Genomic DNA, 17,251 nt, shown 5'->3' with positions numbered 1-17,251 from the left:
TGGAAAGGTCATAAAAGTTCACCCAGAGAGTACCCACATCAGGGAACTATGCGGTTTTGGTGGTCCCAGCAGAAGTCACCAGACAATCTGAAGCCAGACAGTCTGAAAATTCACAACTTTCCCAGAACCCATCAGGCTTCAGAAGTGACAGGAAAACCAATGAATCTGAAATCTGAGGAAAGATAAGAGTCTCCAGAGAGAAATAGGACATGAGCTCTTGCTCACCCAGTGTAGTCACCAACACACAAGGTGTGAGAAGAATTCAACTAGGGCTGCCTGGGTGTCTCAGTCAGTTAAGCATCTGATTCTTGATTTCAGCTCAGGCCTTGACCTCAGTGTGGTGAGTTCGAGCCCCACACAGGGCTCCATACTGGGTGTGGAGTCAGAAGGGGAAGGAAAAGAAGAATTCAACTAGACTTTTTAACCAATCACTAAGGGCAGAGTGTGGACTAACGAGAGTAAAGAGAGTCCCTGAGAGCTGCAGACACAGGAATTCCCAACACCTCACAGGCTCTTCCTGAACTTCACTGAGTGCTCTCAAAAAAGACTAGGGTAAAAGCAAGCCTCCTGAGAAAGGTGCAGGCCTGGAGAAGGCACACAGCAGCCACTGTGGGGAAGGCAAAAGCCCTTCTGGGTTCCTATGCCTCCATATGAATCAAAGCTTTATGCACTGTGGGAATATGACAAATACTGTTACTCTTAAGGCACTGTGAAAACCCACTGCAGGTAGAAGAAGGAACAGAACATAACCTTTTACCCTTGGCCCAGAACAGCTGGGAGAGAGACAGGAGCACTGAGAATCCAGGCACACAGTACCTTCCTAAGACTGAGAGTTAGTCGGAACAGCAGAGAACAGCATGCCCCTCACCTCCCACCTCCAGGGTAACAAGCTTCTCCTAACAAGCAACAGTGGTCTATGCTGGGAGAGAGGTCAGAGCATGCTCTCAGAAGAGCAGTGCAAAGGGGAGCAAGGAACAGAAGGCACCCTCAGATGAGTTCTAAAGAGAATTTAATGAAGAGACTATTTACAGAGGGTAAGGCAGATTCTGGAACTAACGATAAGGAATGCTGAAGCCACTGAGTAATGATCAATAGTAGAAAACTCCGAAGGCTTAAAGAGGCAAGAAGAAACAGAGTAGTTGGAGTGATAGCTAGAGCCACACAAGCAGGACAACCTGGCAGCTGCTGCAGTGACAGGTGGTTGCAGTCACTGCCACAGCATAAGGAATTATGGTTCTATATTTTCAGTTTCTCTCTCATTTTACCCTCCTGCCGGTGTCTCTCATTGGCTGACCCAGCCAAAAAAGAGTCAGGTAGTTGGGGGTTGTTACCTATACATTAGTTCCATAATGGCACAGAGAAGACCCAAGGGTATGGATGGAGTGGGTGCAAATGGAAAATACCCAGCAGGATACAACCTGCCTTGACTCCTGAATCAACGTTGGCTCCATCTCCATAGCCTTGGCAGCCTCCCACTCCTCAGGGCTCAAACCTGGGCCTTCCCTGTATCTCTCTATACTATCCTTCTACGTGATATAAAGCATTTCCATGGCTTGTGATATCACTGATATGCTGATTACTATTATATTTACACTAGTCCTTTTCCTTGAGTTCTATGCTCAAATCCAACAGTCTGTCAGCTACTCTCAAGTGTCTCAGACACTACATTTATGACCAATCTAAGCCTGTTAATGGTCTTAATTTCACACCTTTTGGTATCCAATTTATCAACAAGTCCTATTAATTCCAACACTAAAGTATATTCCAAATCTCTCCATCCTTTCTCCTTGTCACCCTTTCCACCACATTACTCCTGATTTCTACACCTCTCTCTTATCATCCTCCAATCCATTCTAGACTCAACAGCCAGAGGAATCATCTTAAAATGTAGACTAGGTCATGCCACTTCCCTGTTTAAACTTTTCAGTGTCTTCCTCTCCTACCTCATCTTTGCTACATTCCTACTTACCACTCTCTAGCTACACTGGCTCTACCAAGTCCTCACAGAAGCCAAACGCTCTTCTAACTCAGGGGCAACCCTCCCCCCACAAGTCAATACTCCCTCCTGGCCCCCATGTTTCTGAACCTGTCTCTTTTTCATCCTGGGGCAGCTTAAATGTCTCCACAGAAAGGTTTTTCTCTGACCACCGTATTTTCTTCCATCCCATTATTCCCTATCTTCTCACCTAATTTATTTCCTTCTTACTACTAATTACACTCTAATTGTTCTTTTTGTTTTTGTTTGATGTGTTTTTATCACTCTCTCATACTAAACTTCAAGTTCCATAAAGCAGGAATTATTATGCCCTAGGACTGTCTTGACACCCTCATATCCCCTCAGCTTAGCATAGTGCCTGGCATAAAGCAGGTATTCCATGGGCCAGGGACTATGCTAAGTTCCATAAAAATAAGATTGCACTTAAATCTCCCTAAGAACCATAGGAAGTATATATTTTTATCATATTCACTTTGCAAGTAAGGAAACTGAGACATAGAAAGGGTAAGCAACTTATCCAGGGTCACATGTTTAGGAGGTGACAGGTGAGATTTGAACCTAGACAATCTGACGCCAGAGCCGACACTTTTAACCACTACATAATACCTACCCCCACATGCACTTCCACGGACAAAATAATGACTGTATAAATTAATTAATAAAGTGGAAAAATAGACATAGATTGTACCCACAGTTCAGAGAGGGGAAGTCAGAGATGTTAGTATTGAAGGCTTCCAGTATTAAGACCAGAAGACTGATTGTGCCAGACTGACACGTTGGAAAGAATATGTATCAGGTACACAGAATCATACAGACACAGACGCAGTATGTTAGAGGGGAAGGAGTACTTCACCTTCCTTGGATTATAAAATGAGAGGAAGGGAAGAAAGAAAACAGGTAGTAAAAACTGATGAAGCTAAATAGGGACAGTTTGTAGTCAACACAAAGCAAAGATTAGGAGGCGATTGAAGAAAATCAGAATGGAGACACAATAAGGTTTGCAATTTAGAAAGATCCCTCTGGCTACATCCTTCAAGAGAAAAAATTTTCATAGACACCCGTGGTGTCCACTGATACTTTTTGTACAGATATATAACAAGACACAAACTCCTTAATCTTGTACCTCTTATACAGTCATAAAACTAATTGTATATATTTTATAAGCCAAACTAGAAACCAAATTAAATTTTAATTAACAGTAATTTAATGCAGTGATGTATTACTTAAATGAAATTGCTACTCAGAGCCAGCAGTCGTATTAACTATTTTGACACACATTCATTGAAGTTTGAAGAAAAGAAAAAAGGAGATCTGAGAAATATTGCTGGTGAATTTAAATTAGATCATCTTTAATGTCCTTCAGAAGTTACAGGTAAAGAACTTCCTTTTAAACTATATTTTGGCTGTTGAACTATACTTGGCAGAACTATATTTCTAGAATGTGACATCTCAGATTGAACCTCAATGGATCATAGCTTCTATAAATACAACTGATGCTGGCAGGCTGAGTCCAGGGACCCAAAGACGGTCTCCAGGACATGCTAAGAGGGTTCTTGGCTTCACGCAGGATAAAAATTCAAATGCAAGCCAGCAGGAAGTGATAGCAGAGTTCACTGAACACACAGAGAGAGCAGATACAGATGGAGTATCTGGGAAACTCAGAAATAAAAGGAGCATGAGTCTCACCTCTATTCAGGTTTTTATTGAGGATTGTGGTCTGGTGTACATATATACTCTCAGGCATCCAGGAATCAGTTAGAATAAAGATAAGGGCCCAGGAGTTATTTGTTGGAGCCAGGGGGTCTTGGCCTCAAAAAAATCCAGTGATAGCTTTGAACAGTCATTCTCATCTGGTCTTTCCTTGGATGTTATCTATTCTAAAGAAATCATTAACTCTGTCCTTTACAAGGGGGACATACACTATTTGCATTCTGAGGCATGTATAAAGTGGAGGTGCACGTCCTAGCAAGAACAGAAGTGGGGAAAGAGCAAAAACCATGTTTTTATGGAGTCCTTCAGTTTCCCTATCACACAACCACAAGAATTTAAACTTTTTATACTTCTGTTTCTCTGTTAATCTTAAAATGCTTAATGTAGAGGCTGCTTTTAGGCAAACAGAGTGAGCAACAGAATGTAGAAAGGGCCTGGAGCAACCCCTGACTGAATACAGATAGGCTGACCAGCCAAACCACCCAAAAATATCCATTGGCCCTAATAACCAATGGGCTACTTACAACCAGGCATAGTTACCAAAAAAGAGAAAATTCCCTAAGTTGCACACCTCACCTTCCCCCTTTAAAAACAGCCTCCACTCACTGCCTCTTTGCAGACAGTCTCTTCTTTGCTGTCCGCTCATTCCTCTGTTGCAGTGTAGTCACTAAACTTCTATCTCTCAGGTTCTGGCTTGGGTGAATCCTTTTATCACCCCCCATCACTGGCTTCCAACTGATCATTGTCCCACATTAAGAGAGACACAACACTTAATATAGGTGTGGATATAATATAGGTCTTAATATAGGTCTGGATCATCCTTATGACCACCTAATAATAAATTTCAATACCCACATTGCCTTTAAATTTATTAAATAATTATTACCATATCAATTATTTGGGGTTGGTGTGAGGAAATAAGTGGGCTTAATGTGTAAATACTGCATTTCAGTATTTCCAAATGGATGAAAGCGTAACAGATTCATGGGGCTCTACAGCAAAGAGGGTTGTTCAGTATTTCAAACAGGAAACTAGACGGAAAATTAAGAAAAGTCTAGTCAAAGCTGAATCTGCCATTTATTGAGGCTCACAATGTTGGCAGGTACTGTGATAAACATCTTACATCGTTTGTCACATTTAACCTTTACGAAAACCCTATGAGATTCATATTGGTATCCATTTCTACAAATGAGGAAACTGAGGCTTAGAGAGGTAGGGTCAGACAACTAGAAAACGGGCAGAGCTAAGATTGGGATGACTCAAGACTAACTTCAAGTTTATGCTCTGAACTATTAGGCAACACCACCTGATTGAAGTGATTAAATAGTACTTAAGTGCTTTATAAATCCAAAGCCATGTTGTATTATGGCAAGTAGATTATGACAGATTTGTCATTAGTACAGGTTTCAATAGATTGGTCTAGAAAACACTGTAGTAACGGCGGTGAAGTCAAATGTAGAGGAAGAGGGAAAAAAAACGTATTACTAAGTATCCCTGGCAGTGTTAGTAATAATTCCTTCTATTGACATGTACATTCCATATAAGTATTAATATCTCATGAAAACCAAGGTATCAGGGGGCTGCTTTGCTACTAAATCATTTGTCTGTTTGAAGTTCAACATTTTTAGTTCTTAAAACCATGTTTGAGTGTATGTTGGATTTTGTTGTTTGGATTTCTTTGAATTAAGGAGGTTATGACCTCAAAAGAGAAATAGGACCCTCATAATAAAAAAAAATTATCATTGATTCATTCAAGGAACCATATGAAGGTGTTCTAACAGGATTAAAAGGGGTGTAAAAGACTTACTCCCTGAAAATTTATCCAATTCAAACTCCAAAAACTATTTTTCTTCATTTTTCCAAAACATTTCTTTTAAATAGTAGCTGGCATTTTGCATTTAATAAGAGTTGGTTTAAAAAATAACGACACTTGGGGCGCCTGGGTGACTCAGTGGGTTAAAGCCACTGCCTTCAGCTCAGGACGTGATCCCAGGGTCCTAAGATCGAGCCCCGCATCGGGCTCTCTGCTCAGCGGGAAGCCTGCCTCTCTGCCTACTTGTGATCTCTGTCTGTCAAATAAATAAATAAAATCTTAAAAAAAAAATGACACTTGATCAAAAGGGGCAGAGAAATGAGTTGCTGAATATTAACAATAGAGATGAAGATGAATAACAAATGATGTCAAAGATCTAAAATGATGATATAGGTCATTAAGAAGTGAAATTAACTTACTAGAAATAAATTAACATAAACCTTTGCTGTAATATTTGTGTGAAATTTATAAAATAAAATCCAAGGCAGAGGAGAGGAGAGAGAGATCTCTTTGCATGGTCCACTACACAAATTCTCCTCTAAGTCTCAGTTCACAGAAGCCAAATAATAATGTTTTGTCTGATGACTTCTATTACTACTATATTTACCCTACTTGTTCAACATTTGCATCATTCTCATCGTTCTAGGACTTTCTTTTAAATTACGATAGCACACACATACACAAAAGGCATTAACTTTCCAATTGCCTTTCACTGGCAGGTACTTAAACAGGAAAGAAAGGTTGTCACAATTGCGTTCAGATAGTTTTGACCCTCTCTAGTCTTCGTAGAAAGCGACGAAGGTATCCGCTTCCCCGGAGTTCCCCAACCCCGGCACCACGGAAACGAAACTGCATCAGGCTCCGCCCCACCGTCAGAGTGAGCCAATCAGGGTGCAGCCCGGGGTGATCGCGTGCCGAGTGTCATGGCGGCCTGCAGGCATTGCTGCTCGTGCCTCAGATTTCGGCCGCTTTGCGATGGTCCCCCTCGTCTGCCAGGGCGGGATCGGACGCTCACCCAGCTACAGGTGCGAGCTCTGTGGGGTGGCGCGAGGTTCCGAGCCGTGGCTGTGGACTTAGGCAGCAGGTAAGGAACAACGTGCGTCCTGTGTCCTTTCACAAGGCGTCCCGTCCAGGCAGCCCGAGCTGCATTGATTTCCCAGGCTAGGAATCTGGCAGCGCGGGTCTCATTTACCCTCTTTACCCCAAACCTAAATGCCAGATTTCTGGCATTTCTGGATTTGGGGTATGTCTTTCTGGATTTGGTGTATGTCTCCTGACACCATTCCCCTTCTCGCAGTGTTGCAGCCTCGTGTCCTTTGCTTCTCGGTCCTCCCTTTTACCCCTTTCCGGCTCCTTTCTCCAGCTGAGTCAGTCCACCTGACTTTCGTCCCCTTTATTTGCGGAGACTCTTGGACTCTGAAGTGGGAAACATTTCACTTCAGGATATGGAGTTGACAGTGGATGCGTGCGTCATCAAATCCAATTTATTCCCTAAATGCATGGTCATTATGACCCTGGGTAGGAAGTGAAGGAAAACTTCAATTTATTAAACTCTAGTTACATGATACACGCTTTTTAAACCTGCAATAAAGGTGCTTTTACCTCATTTCATGGTTCAAACAGAAGCTCAAAAAGGGTAGCTTTCTCAGAGTCACCTACTTTGAGACTATGTGGATTTTGCTTCTCTCCAAGCGCATACTTTTTCCATGAGTCCGTTTGCCATGATTTACGTCTAAAATCACTTTTTAGGGACGCCTGGGTGGCTCAGTCGCTTAAGCGTCTGCCTTCCCTTCAGTCGGGTCATGATCCCAGGATCCTCGGATCGGGTCCCACATTGGGCTCCTTGCTGGGTGGGTGGGGATTAGGGGGAGCCTGCTGCTCCCCTTGTCTGTGCTCGAGTGCTGCTTCTTTCTCTGACAAATAAATAAAATCTTAAAAAAAAATAAAATCACTTTTTAAAAACAGATTTTTAGAGTAAATGAAATTGCTAATGCCTACTTTATATATCTACATTTTTCATAGGTACTTTAAAATCTTTGATCCTGTGTGTACAAAACCAAAAAATGTGCTATTGATTACAGGTCTTCCTAACTTACTGAATGACTGATCCTGAACAAGTTACTTTTTTGTCACAAAATGAGACTGGCCTGGGTCAAGGGTCAGTTTTTTCTGTAAGGGGCCAGATGTAAATACTTTAGGCTTTGTGTGCTGCATACTGTCATATATTGGTGTATGTTTACAAACCCTTTAAAAATGTAAAAAAGAAAAGAAAGAAATAGCTGAAAGGCTGTACAGAAACAGGCTATATACTTTGTTAATCCCTAGACTAGATGACCTCTAAGGCTCTTTCCACCTCTGGCATTCTCTGATTCTGATTTTTTGAGGGAGAAAATATCTCTTCCACTTTTCAGTAACTTATTATTCTTTGAATAAATGCTTCAGAACAAACACCTGCTGTGCAATAAACAGACTTTTTTAACAGACTCAAAGCAATGGTAGTAGCCCCTGCTTTCCAAATTTTCCATAATCTACTTGAAATATTTCATTTATCAGTCATCCTGGATCTCTTGTAGTTAGTTCTTGAACATGTGTCCTGTGTTGCAACCACTAGATTCCTACATATCCTACCTTCTTTCATCTTTGTATTAAGTTTTTTTTGCAACATTTATTGAATTTGACTACTATATACCATTCACTTTATACTTGTTACCATGTGTATTATATACAGTGCTTTAGGAAACTATATACTATTGTGTATTTCAAATGCTGTACTTAATACTCAGAGTAGCCTTTGAGTCAACTGTTTAATTTTCAGTTCAACAAGCTTTTATTGAGCATCTGCTGTGTACAGGGCACTGTAGATACAGATTCTGATAGGGAGTAAGATAAACATAGATGCTAGGAAAATCACTGTGAGAGAGGTGTGAATGGGGTGCCAAAGGAGCACAAAGGTGTATCTATCCCACCCTAAAGCTTGTCATGGGAGGTGAATCTTGAAGGGGGAGGAGAAGGAATTAGCAAGGAGAAAGTGGAAGTGCAATTACAGGTAGGTGACAGTGCATTTGAGTAACTACAAATAACTCACTGTGTATGAAGCAATAGGTGAAATGTGAATTTAGCATCAAAGGTAAGGCCAAGTGATAGGCAGAGGCTGAATCATAAAGATATTTGGGGGTTTTGTTTGTTGATGTTGTTGTTGTCGTTGTTGTTGTTGTTGTGAATTTTTCTCAGGGGAAGTTGGAGGAAGGTGGTTACATTCCACATCATTCTACAGATGTTTATAAAAATGTTTTTTTAAAACATCTCTCTCCCTGGAGTTGTACTCCCTGTGGCAGCTGGCTCTGTTCAACCTCTTCAGCACGTTTTTCCCACCCTTCTTCCCACCAAAAGAATCTCACTACTCATCCTAATCCTTTTTATTTAATGTTTTCAAGAGTTTTTTTGTATTATTCATTCACATTAGGTAAACATTCGCATGGCTCAACATTTTAAAAGGCTCAGAAATCTCCTTCCGTAGCCACCCAAAGGCCTGTGTGTTATCAATCTTGTCTGTATCTGGAGATATTTTACATGTAAAATACTGAAGAGTAAATTGATAAGAGGTAAAATCAGTCCTGATACATAAAAGTAATAAGTTTGCACCAAAACAGAACTAAAAGTGCATGAACAGGAAAAGTTACATAGGTCAGTTAACACCAGCTGAGATCATGAGATATAATGAAAATAACCACCTGGTTCTTTGTGTAATATAAATTGCACACACCCGGGAGAAAAACAGTTCAAATCAGGGCAATCACCAAGTTAGGACCATAGAACTATCTGGTGGGTGTGCTAGGACTCCTACTGAAGACACTGAGTAGACTCAACAGAGGGAACAAAGAAGGCAGGAGAATGTGGTGTTTGAATAAATATATAAATCCAAGTGTTGTTTGAATAAGCATATAAATGGAAGTGTACATGTATGAGAATATCTAGGGGTACTGCAGGCCTATTTGTTTTTCTCACTGGTTCAATCAGTTCCCATTGTAAATAGGTCAGCTGTAGAAGCTTAACAGTGTTTCCTCAGCTTCACTTCTCTGCCTGCTGATACAATTGGGAAGGGCTGGTTAGCAGAGTGGGTCACGTACTCCTTGCCTCAAGCTTCGTGAGTATGTGTGCTCTCTTTGGTACACTGCTGGTCCCTGCATAGGTGGGGCCATGTGACTGCTGTTCACCAGTGGAACCTAATAAAAAGTGATATATGTCATTTGCAGACAAGTATTTTATTCCAGTGATGCTTACCATTATTCAGAAAGAACCCACATTCTTAACCTCTGTTCTCTACTGCCTTCTTTTGGTCCCCTGTACAAATTATATCCCCATTAAAGAATAAAGACTTATTATCACTGAGGATATGCAAAAGAATATGCCACTGTGGGCAGTCTCAAAAATTCTGGGTCAAGATCCCCATTAATGGAATAGAACTAGAGCTTTCACAGCTCCTCTTCTCTGTCTTGGGGCCACTTCAATTTACTCTAGGGAATACTCCCCTTTCTTTCACAGGAATCACTCAGAATTTACATTTTTGGTTGGAATGCCAATTCCTGTTAGGTCTTGAGAAGTACTGGTAGCATATTCTTACTCCAGATTAAACAAAATTTCAAGACCCCAAATTTACATTTTACACATAAAACCTTAATACTGATTTTAGCTATAGGTTGGTGGGACTTCGCTTGAGTCTACACTATGTGACTGGCTCTGAGCATCTCATTCCCTCCACCTACTATGCCAGCTCAAGCCTTATCTCTGCACTTCCTCATTCCATCTGTCAGGGTAGACCCGTTTTTATTATAGGCTGTCATCACAACATCTGTGTTGAACAGTAACAGAAATCCATCTAGAATTTCTCAAATATTTCTTGTGGTTAAAATCAATTTTTCAAAGTTATGACTAAGTACAAGTGTACATGCTTTTTTTTGGCTTTCAAATTTAACAAAATGAGTCTATCTGAATAGATAAATGTGCTTTTCATGAACTGAGGCTTCTGACAGAAGTGTTTAATGGGTAGAAATATTGAGTTATCTCTTAATCCCTTTTGCATATGAAGGACAGGGTGGGCAGGGCATTAGCATGTGTGTATGTGTGTATGTATGTGTATTCAGCACTGGACCATGATAGAATGTTTCTGAAGCAGGCTTCATAGGACAGAACATCTTTCTTGGTATCTTCAGGAGTCACTGAGTTGGTTTGGCTTCACAATACTCTTAGGAATTTTGGTTTCTTTGACAAGTTTTGCTGATCTGTTTCAAGCCTTAAGTAACCTCTTTTTGTACTCTACAGAAGCTGGGGAATAAGGCTGATAATACCACCTATTTAATATCTATAAAGACCGCTTTGTTAATATATAATTTGCATACTATACAATTTACCCATTTAGAATGTACTATTCACAATGTTGCAGCCATCACTACAATCAGTTTTGGGACGTTTTCATCACCCCCAAAAGAAATCTCAGGCCCATTAGCAGTAACTTCCCATTTCTCCCCAACTTCCATAGTCCCAGGCAGCCACTTATCTAGAGAATTTTTGTCTCTATGGATTTGCCTCTTGTGAGCATTTCATAAAATAGAATCAATGGTGTATGGTCTCCTGAATCTGTCTACTTTCATGTATTATGTTTCTTTTTTTTTTTAAGGTATGAAAATTCTTTTTTTTTTTTTAAGATTTTGTTTATTTATTTGCCAGAGATTGAGAGAGAGCACAAGCAGGGGTGAGAGGCAGAGGCAGAGGGAGAAGCAGGCTCCCTGCTGACCAAAGAACCCTATGTGGGACTTGATCTCAGGACCCTGGCATCTTGACCTGAGCCAAAGGCAGACACTTAAATGGCTAAGCCACCCAGGTGTCCCCAGTTACTACGTTTCTAAGTTATATCCATGTTGTAACACATAGCAATACTGCATTTTTTTTGAAGATTTATTTATTTTTAGAGAGAGGGAGAGATAAAACACAAGAGTCAGGGAGGGGTAGAGGGAGAGTATCTTTCAAGCAGACTGCCTGTTGAGTGAGGCGCCTGATTTTGGGTGGGGGGTGGTTTGAGAGGGCTTGATCCCATGACCCATGAGATCACAACCTGAGTGGAAATCAAGAGTTGGACACTGAACCAACTGAGCCATCTAGGTACCCCAATACTTCCATTTTTTAAATGGCTGAATAATATTCCATTGTATGCACTGAGACCACATTTTGGTTATTCATTCATCAGTGGATATACATTTTGATTGTTTCCATTTGGGAGCCATATGAATAATGCTGTGGCTATGAATGTTCCTATGCAAATTTTTGCATGGACATAAAAAGTTTTAATTTCTCTTGGTATTTACTTTGGAGTAGAATTGCTGGATCATTTGGCAACTTAGGTGTTTAACCTACTGAGGAACTGCCAGATTATTTCACAAGGGAGATGTACCATTTTATATTTCCATAAATACTGTATGAGGGTTCTAGTTTCTCCATATCCTCACCAACACTTGTTATTGATCTGTTTTACTACACCCATCATAGTAGATGTGAAGTAATATCTCATTATGGTTTTGATTTGCATTTCCCTATGTACATGAGCATATTTTCATGTACTTAATTGGATATTTAGTAACTTTTCTTTGTATATAGACTTCTTTTTTTTTTTTTTTAAAGATTTTATTTATTTATTTGACAGACAGAGATCACAAGTAGGCAGAGAGGCAGGCAGAGAAAGAGGAGAAAGCAGGCTCTCCACAGAGCAGAGAGCCCGATGTGGGGCTCGATCCCAGGACCCTGGGATCATGACCCGAGCTGAAGGCAGAGGCTTTAAAACCCACTGAGCCACCCAGGCGCCCCTGTATATAGACTTCTATTCAAATCCTTCACCAATTTTAAAAAATTAGGTTGGTCTTTTAATTTGGTTATATGTATTCTTTACATATTCTAGATACAAGTCCCTTGTTAGATATGTGATTTGCAAATATTTTCTTTTATTCTGTGGGTTTTCTTTCACTTTCTTGATATCCCTTGAGCCAAGAAAATTTTTAATTTTGATAAAGTACAATTTATTTTTTCTTCTGTCGCTTGTGCTTTTGATGTCATATATAAGACATTGTCTAACCCAAGTTTATGAAGATTTACTCCTATGTGTTTTCCTAAGAATCTACAGTTTTAGCTCTTACATTTAGGTTTGTACTACATTTTGAATTAATTTTTATTTATAGTATGAGGAAGGAGATCCAACTTTATTAACTTGTCTGCATATGGGTACCTAGTTGTCTCAGCACCACTGGTTATAAAGGCTATTCTTCCCCACCTCCACCCCATTGACTTGTCTTGGCACCATTGTTGAACATGAATGTCTTTGTAGGCAACATTTAGGAATTTATATTTTGTCCTGAAAGTACTAGGGATACTTTAAAGGATTTTAAGTAGAGAAATGATCTTGTTTGTCTGTCAAAAGGCTACTTTTATCAACAAGGGATGACAGACTAAACGAAGGTTATAAATGGGTATTAATATTTAAGAACAGCTTCTCCACCCCCAAAGTATTTTATCTTTCATTCAGATTTCTCCTGTGCCTTCTGTATTTTTCCTTAAGTAGCTCTTAAATTCCCCAGGTACTTTTAATAACAATTGTGAATTCTATCCCTTTTTTATTTGTTTTTTGCTGGGTGGGGGCCTGTGTGGCTTGGTTCTTCTATTAGAATCTTAGATTATTTTATACTGGACTGCAATTTGTATTGATGACCTAAGTCCTTTTGTATTGAATTTTTATTTTTAAACAGGAAACTAGAAATATCCTCTGGAAAGCTGGCCAGATTTGCAGATGGCTCTGCTGTAGTACAGGTAAAAAGTCCAGATTTTTAAATTTTCATCTTAAAAATGCTTATGGAGACTGCTACTATCTTTACAACATCATTTCACTTATTAGAATTGTGGTACTGTAAGCCATTTCTGGTTTCAGAACCACTCCAGAGAACCAGGGAGTCAGGGGGCTGGATTTACTAAGTGACTTTTAAGATATGTTTGAAACTTGGGCTTCTGTTTTATTCTGTTAATAAATTCTGTAATACTTCTCTAGAGAAAGTGATTTTACTATTTTCTTTAATTGTGATAAGTGAGAAATTTTTCTTTGTATGTAGCCTAAATTTCTTCTTAAGTAGTAGAAAATACGATTGCTTGTGACTAAGCTATTAGTAAGCCTTTTCTTGATCTCGTAAAAGGGATCAAGATTTGACTAGTTGTGATTAATTATTTTCATTTTCATTGTGTCATGGAATAACAGTTCTCTTTCCTTGTATTTAACTGGAACAAGGATTCACTCACTCACTACTTAGATGTTAATGTCTGTTTTTTAAGGAATTTGCCCGTGTTGTTGTTTATGTTTAAGTCAGGTGACACTGCGGTGATGGTCACAGCGGTCAGTAAAACAAAACCTTCACCTTCCCAGTTCATGCCTTTGGTGGTAAGTATTTGTTATTTATCTGAACAGTAATATGGCATAAATGTAGAATTTGTAATATTTTTGTCTAATGTCTAACGAGTACACAGTGTAAACTTCATACAACAAAGGATTTTCTTTTGTAGTTTGAGTCATTAAAAGAATTTAGACTGACTGCTTCATAATCAATTCTCATATTAGTAGTAAGCTGCTTTAGAATGGCCAGGTTGATAAGAACAGTGAAATGCATGAAGATTTTGATGTTGAATAGCAGTGAATTCATTGCTGTAATAGGTTTCCCTTCAGTATGAGTTTGCAAGTATATGCTCAGTGAGAAGTAAGGAGTGCTTTAGGAGTTTATGGCTTCTTTCTGTTATGAAAACAGAAATGCAATTTTATGTAACAGAGTTGATACAAAAAAGGGAATGTTTTATTTGACCAGAATAAGCCACTGTGGGAAATAATAAGGCTGTGTAGTTCACTGCTAAGTGGAAGACTTTTTAAAAATCAGTTTACTGAGGGGTGCCTGGATGGCTCAGTGGGTTAAGCCTCTGCCTTCAGCTCAGGTCATGATCTCAGGGTCCTGGGATCGAGCCCCACATCGGGCTCTCTGCTCAGCAGGGAGCCTGCTTCCTCCCCTCTCTCTGCCTGCCTCTCTGTCTACTTGTGATCTCTGTCAAAAAAATAAATAAAATCTTTAAAAAAAAATCAGTTTACTGAAATATTTCTATCAGTTTTCCCTTTGCAAAGAGATACGAAATGCTAAAAGTAAATAAAATATCCTAAATTCTTAATCTGGACCATGTTGTTAGCAACCTCAGGAAAATTAGTATATGTATAGTGGTTCTTGGGAAATAGTTTGTTGCCATAAAAAGGAGTCAAATGAACTTCATTTTTTTTTTTTTCATTACTATTTCAGGTTGACTATAGACAGAAGGCTGCTGCAGCAGGTAGAATTCCCACAAACTATCTCAGAAGAGAGATTGGATCTTCTGATAAAGAAATTCTTACAAGTCGAGTAATAGGTAAGATAGTAAGATAGAGGCATTAACTCTGTTACGCCTGTGTTAGTATTTCTTCTATCTATATTTACAGTTCTCTTAAATTTTCTTCCATTACATTAACACTGCCTAAGATTATTTACTTTCTGTATCCCCTCACTCAGATATGGGCTCCAGCAAAGAAAAAACTGTTTATTCACTACTGAATCCTGGGTACTTGTTATACTGTCTGACACAGAATAGGCATTCAATAAATATATGTCAATGAAATGAATGAATCTCTATTGAGCATATAAATTCTGTGGCTTGTGCCTCTACTGTTCAGTTCAATCTGTCCCTAGTATTTTTCATTTTCATATTCATCGCAGTAATTTTTGAAAGCATTTTATATATATACACATAATTTTTTTTAAAGATTTTATTTATTTATTTGACAGAGAGATCACAAGCAGGCAGAGAGGCAGGCAGAGAGAGAGGAGGAAGCAGGCTCCCTGCTGAGCAGAGAGCCCGATGCGGGGCTCGATCCCAGGACCTTGAGATCATGACCTGAGCCAAAGGCAGAGGCTTAACCCACTGAGCCACCCAGGCGCCCCTTGAAAGCATTATATTAATCAACTACTGAAATAAGGCCTATAATCTTTCAAATCTTTGACATCCTTAAATATTGTGGGATCATTTGAGTTTATAGCTCTTCTATAAAGAAATGGTTACTTTGTGTAAATTTATATGCATTTTTCAGACACAGAATACCAAGGAAAGATTTCTTTTGGTCTCTTGCTAGTCTTAAGTCTCTTTCCTTGGCTTATATATGTAACTAATGCCTATGGAACCAGAATGAAAAATTGCTCCCCAGTTTTAGACTTTTTTGTTCCTGCCCTGCTAATTTTTTGTTATTAGGACAGGATATATATTAATTGAATCGTTGACATTTATCTATGACCCCTTCAGTAAATCAGTCCAAGGAAATTTTTTTTAACACACTGAACAGCTAGCTATATTATTTTGCAGCCTGATGTTTAATAGGAGAAAAAGATAAACTGTAAAGCGACTTTTGTCAGTACTATTTAGTGTCTTTTCTTTTTTTTCTTTTGGCAGATCGTTCAATTAGACCTCTCTTTCCAGCTGGTTACTTTTATGATACACAGGTATATTCTGCTTTAGGTTTGTTTCTAAATCAATAAAAAATTACTTAATGAATTTCTATAATACTTCCTAGGCTAAACATTAGAACACAAACTAAGAATTTTTGGTAATGCTATTTTATATTAAGCTAATTTTTTAAAATATTAATAATTTTAAAAATTAATATTTATTCAGTGTCATTTATTCAATATTTATTCATTTGAGCTGATACCTGAATTATGAGTAGGAGTTAGCCAACCTACGAGTGTGGGGGAAACATTCTGAGCAGATGGAATGGGAAGCACAAAAGCCCAGAGGCAGGAAACAAACTGGTGATATTTAAAGTTTAGAGTAATTGAGGAAGGTGGGGACAGACCCTTCTGGGACCTGTTAAGTCATATTAGTGTCAGACGCTAGGACAATTGATACAAACTAGTCTTTACTACCTATTTTATTGGGTCCTCTAAACTTCTACTTTATTATATTTTGGTATTTTTGTGAATATTATTCTCTTTCAGAATAATGACCCATATGCTTTAATGAACTTTTACTTATTTCATAAAAATAAATATGCCTTGTAGATATGCCTTTGCAGGGATGTCACTGCCTCAAGTAGTTGTTTTTTCTTTTTTTAATAAGTTGTTTTCTTAAGTACACGACATAGGCATATTATTGCAGTATAAAGGAATTCATCATTTTATTTCCTGTATGCTAAGCAAAAAACAATATTTTTATGTAATAGAATTAGCTAACATTTACTGAATATTTTCAACATGCCCAGTATTGTAAATGCTTTACAAATAGTATTTCCTATAATTTTCAGAAAACCTTTTAAGAAAATGCTATTATTTTTCCCTTTTAAAAATGAGAAACTTTTGAGGCTTTAGTAATTTGCCATAGTCAAGCATGTATTTAGTTAAATGATAGCCAGAAATAAGGGGTTTGACTACAAAGCTCATGCTTTTAAACACATAGGGCTCCTTTATGTTAGCCCAAGGTGTTAGCCAAAATGATAGTCCTCCTAAATCAAGTGGATTTTTTTTAAGTACTCTGAATTTTTTCCCTTGTACCAGGTACTTTGTAATCTGTTGGCAGTAGATGGTGTTAATGAACCTGATGTTTTAGCAATTAATGGTGGTAAGTATAAAAATCAAGATTAAAATTAT

The 17,251-nt window shown here is 38.7% G+C and overlaps 1 protein-coding gene and 1 long non-coding RNA gene across 4 annotated transcripts in view; one reads left to right on the top strand and one right to left on the bottom strand.

The window, feature by feature from the left end:
* Window positions 1–17,251, bottom strand: part of LOC308348729 — a 297,221-nt gene that overhangs the window by 233,496 nt on the left and 46,474 nt on the right. The gene's annotated exons all lie outside the window — the stretch shown is intronic.
* PNPT1 (polyribonucleotide nucleotidyltransferase 1) overlaps window positions 6,405–17,251 on the top strand; it is a 45,332-nt gene continuing 34,485 nt past the window's right edge. The window contains exons 1-6 of the mRNA XM_080813015.1: window positions 6,405–6,603; window positions 13,307–13,367; window positions 13,912–13,986; window positions 14,882–14,987; window positions 16,059–16,108; window positions 17,159–17,222. Coding sequence (XP_080669141.1) covers window positions 6,443–6,603; window positions 13,307–13,367; window positions 13,912–13,986; window positions 14,882–14,987; window positions 16,059–16,108; window positions 17,159–17,222 — 517 coding nt within the window. The 5' untranslated portion in view covers window positions 6,405–6,442. The remainder of the gene's footprint in view (window positions 6,604–13,306; window positions 13,368–13,911; window positions 13,987–14,881; window positions 14,988–16,058; window positions 16,109–17,158; window positions 17,223–17,251) is intronic.

The sequence above is a fragment of the Martes martes genome, assembly GCF_963455335.1.
Source record: "Martes martes genome assembly, chromosome: 9".
NCBI lineage: Eukaryota > Metazoa > Chordata > Mammalia > Carnivora > Mustelidae > Martes > Martes martes.
This window is presented reverse-complemented; position numbering and strand designations above follow the sequence as displayed.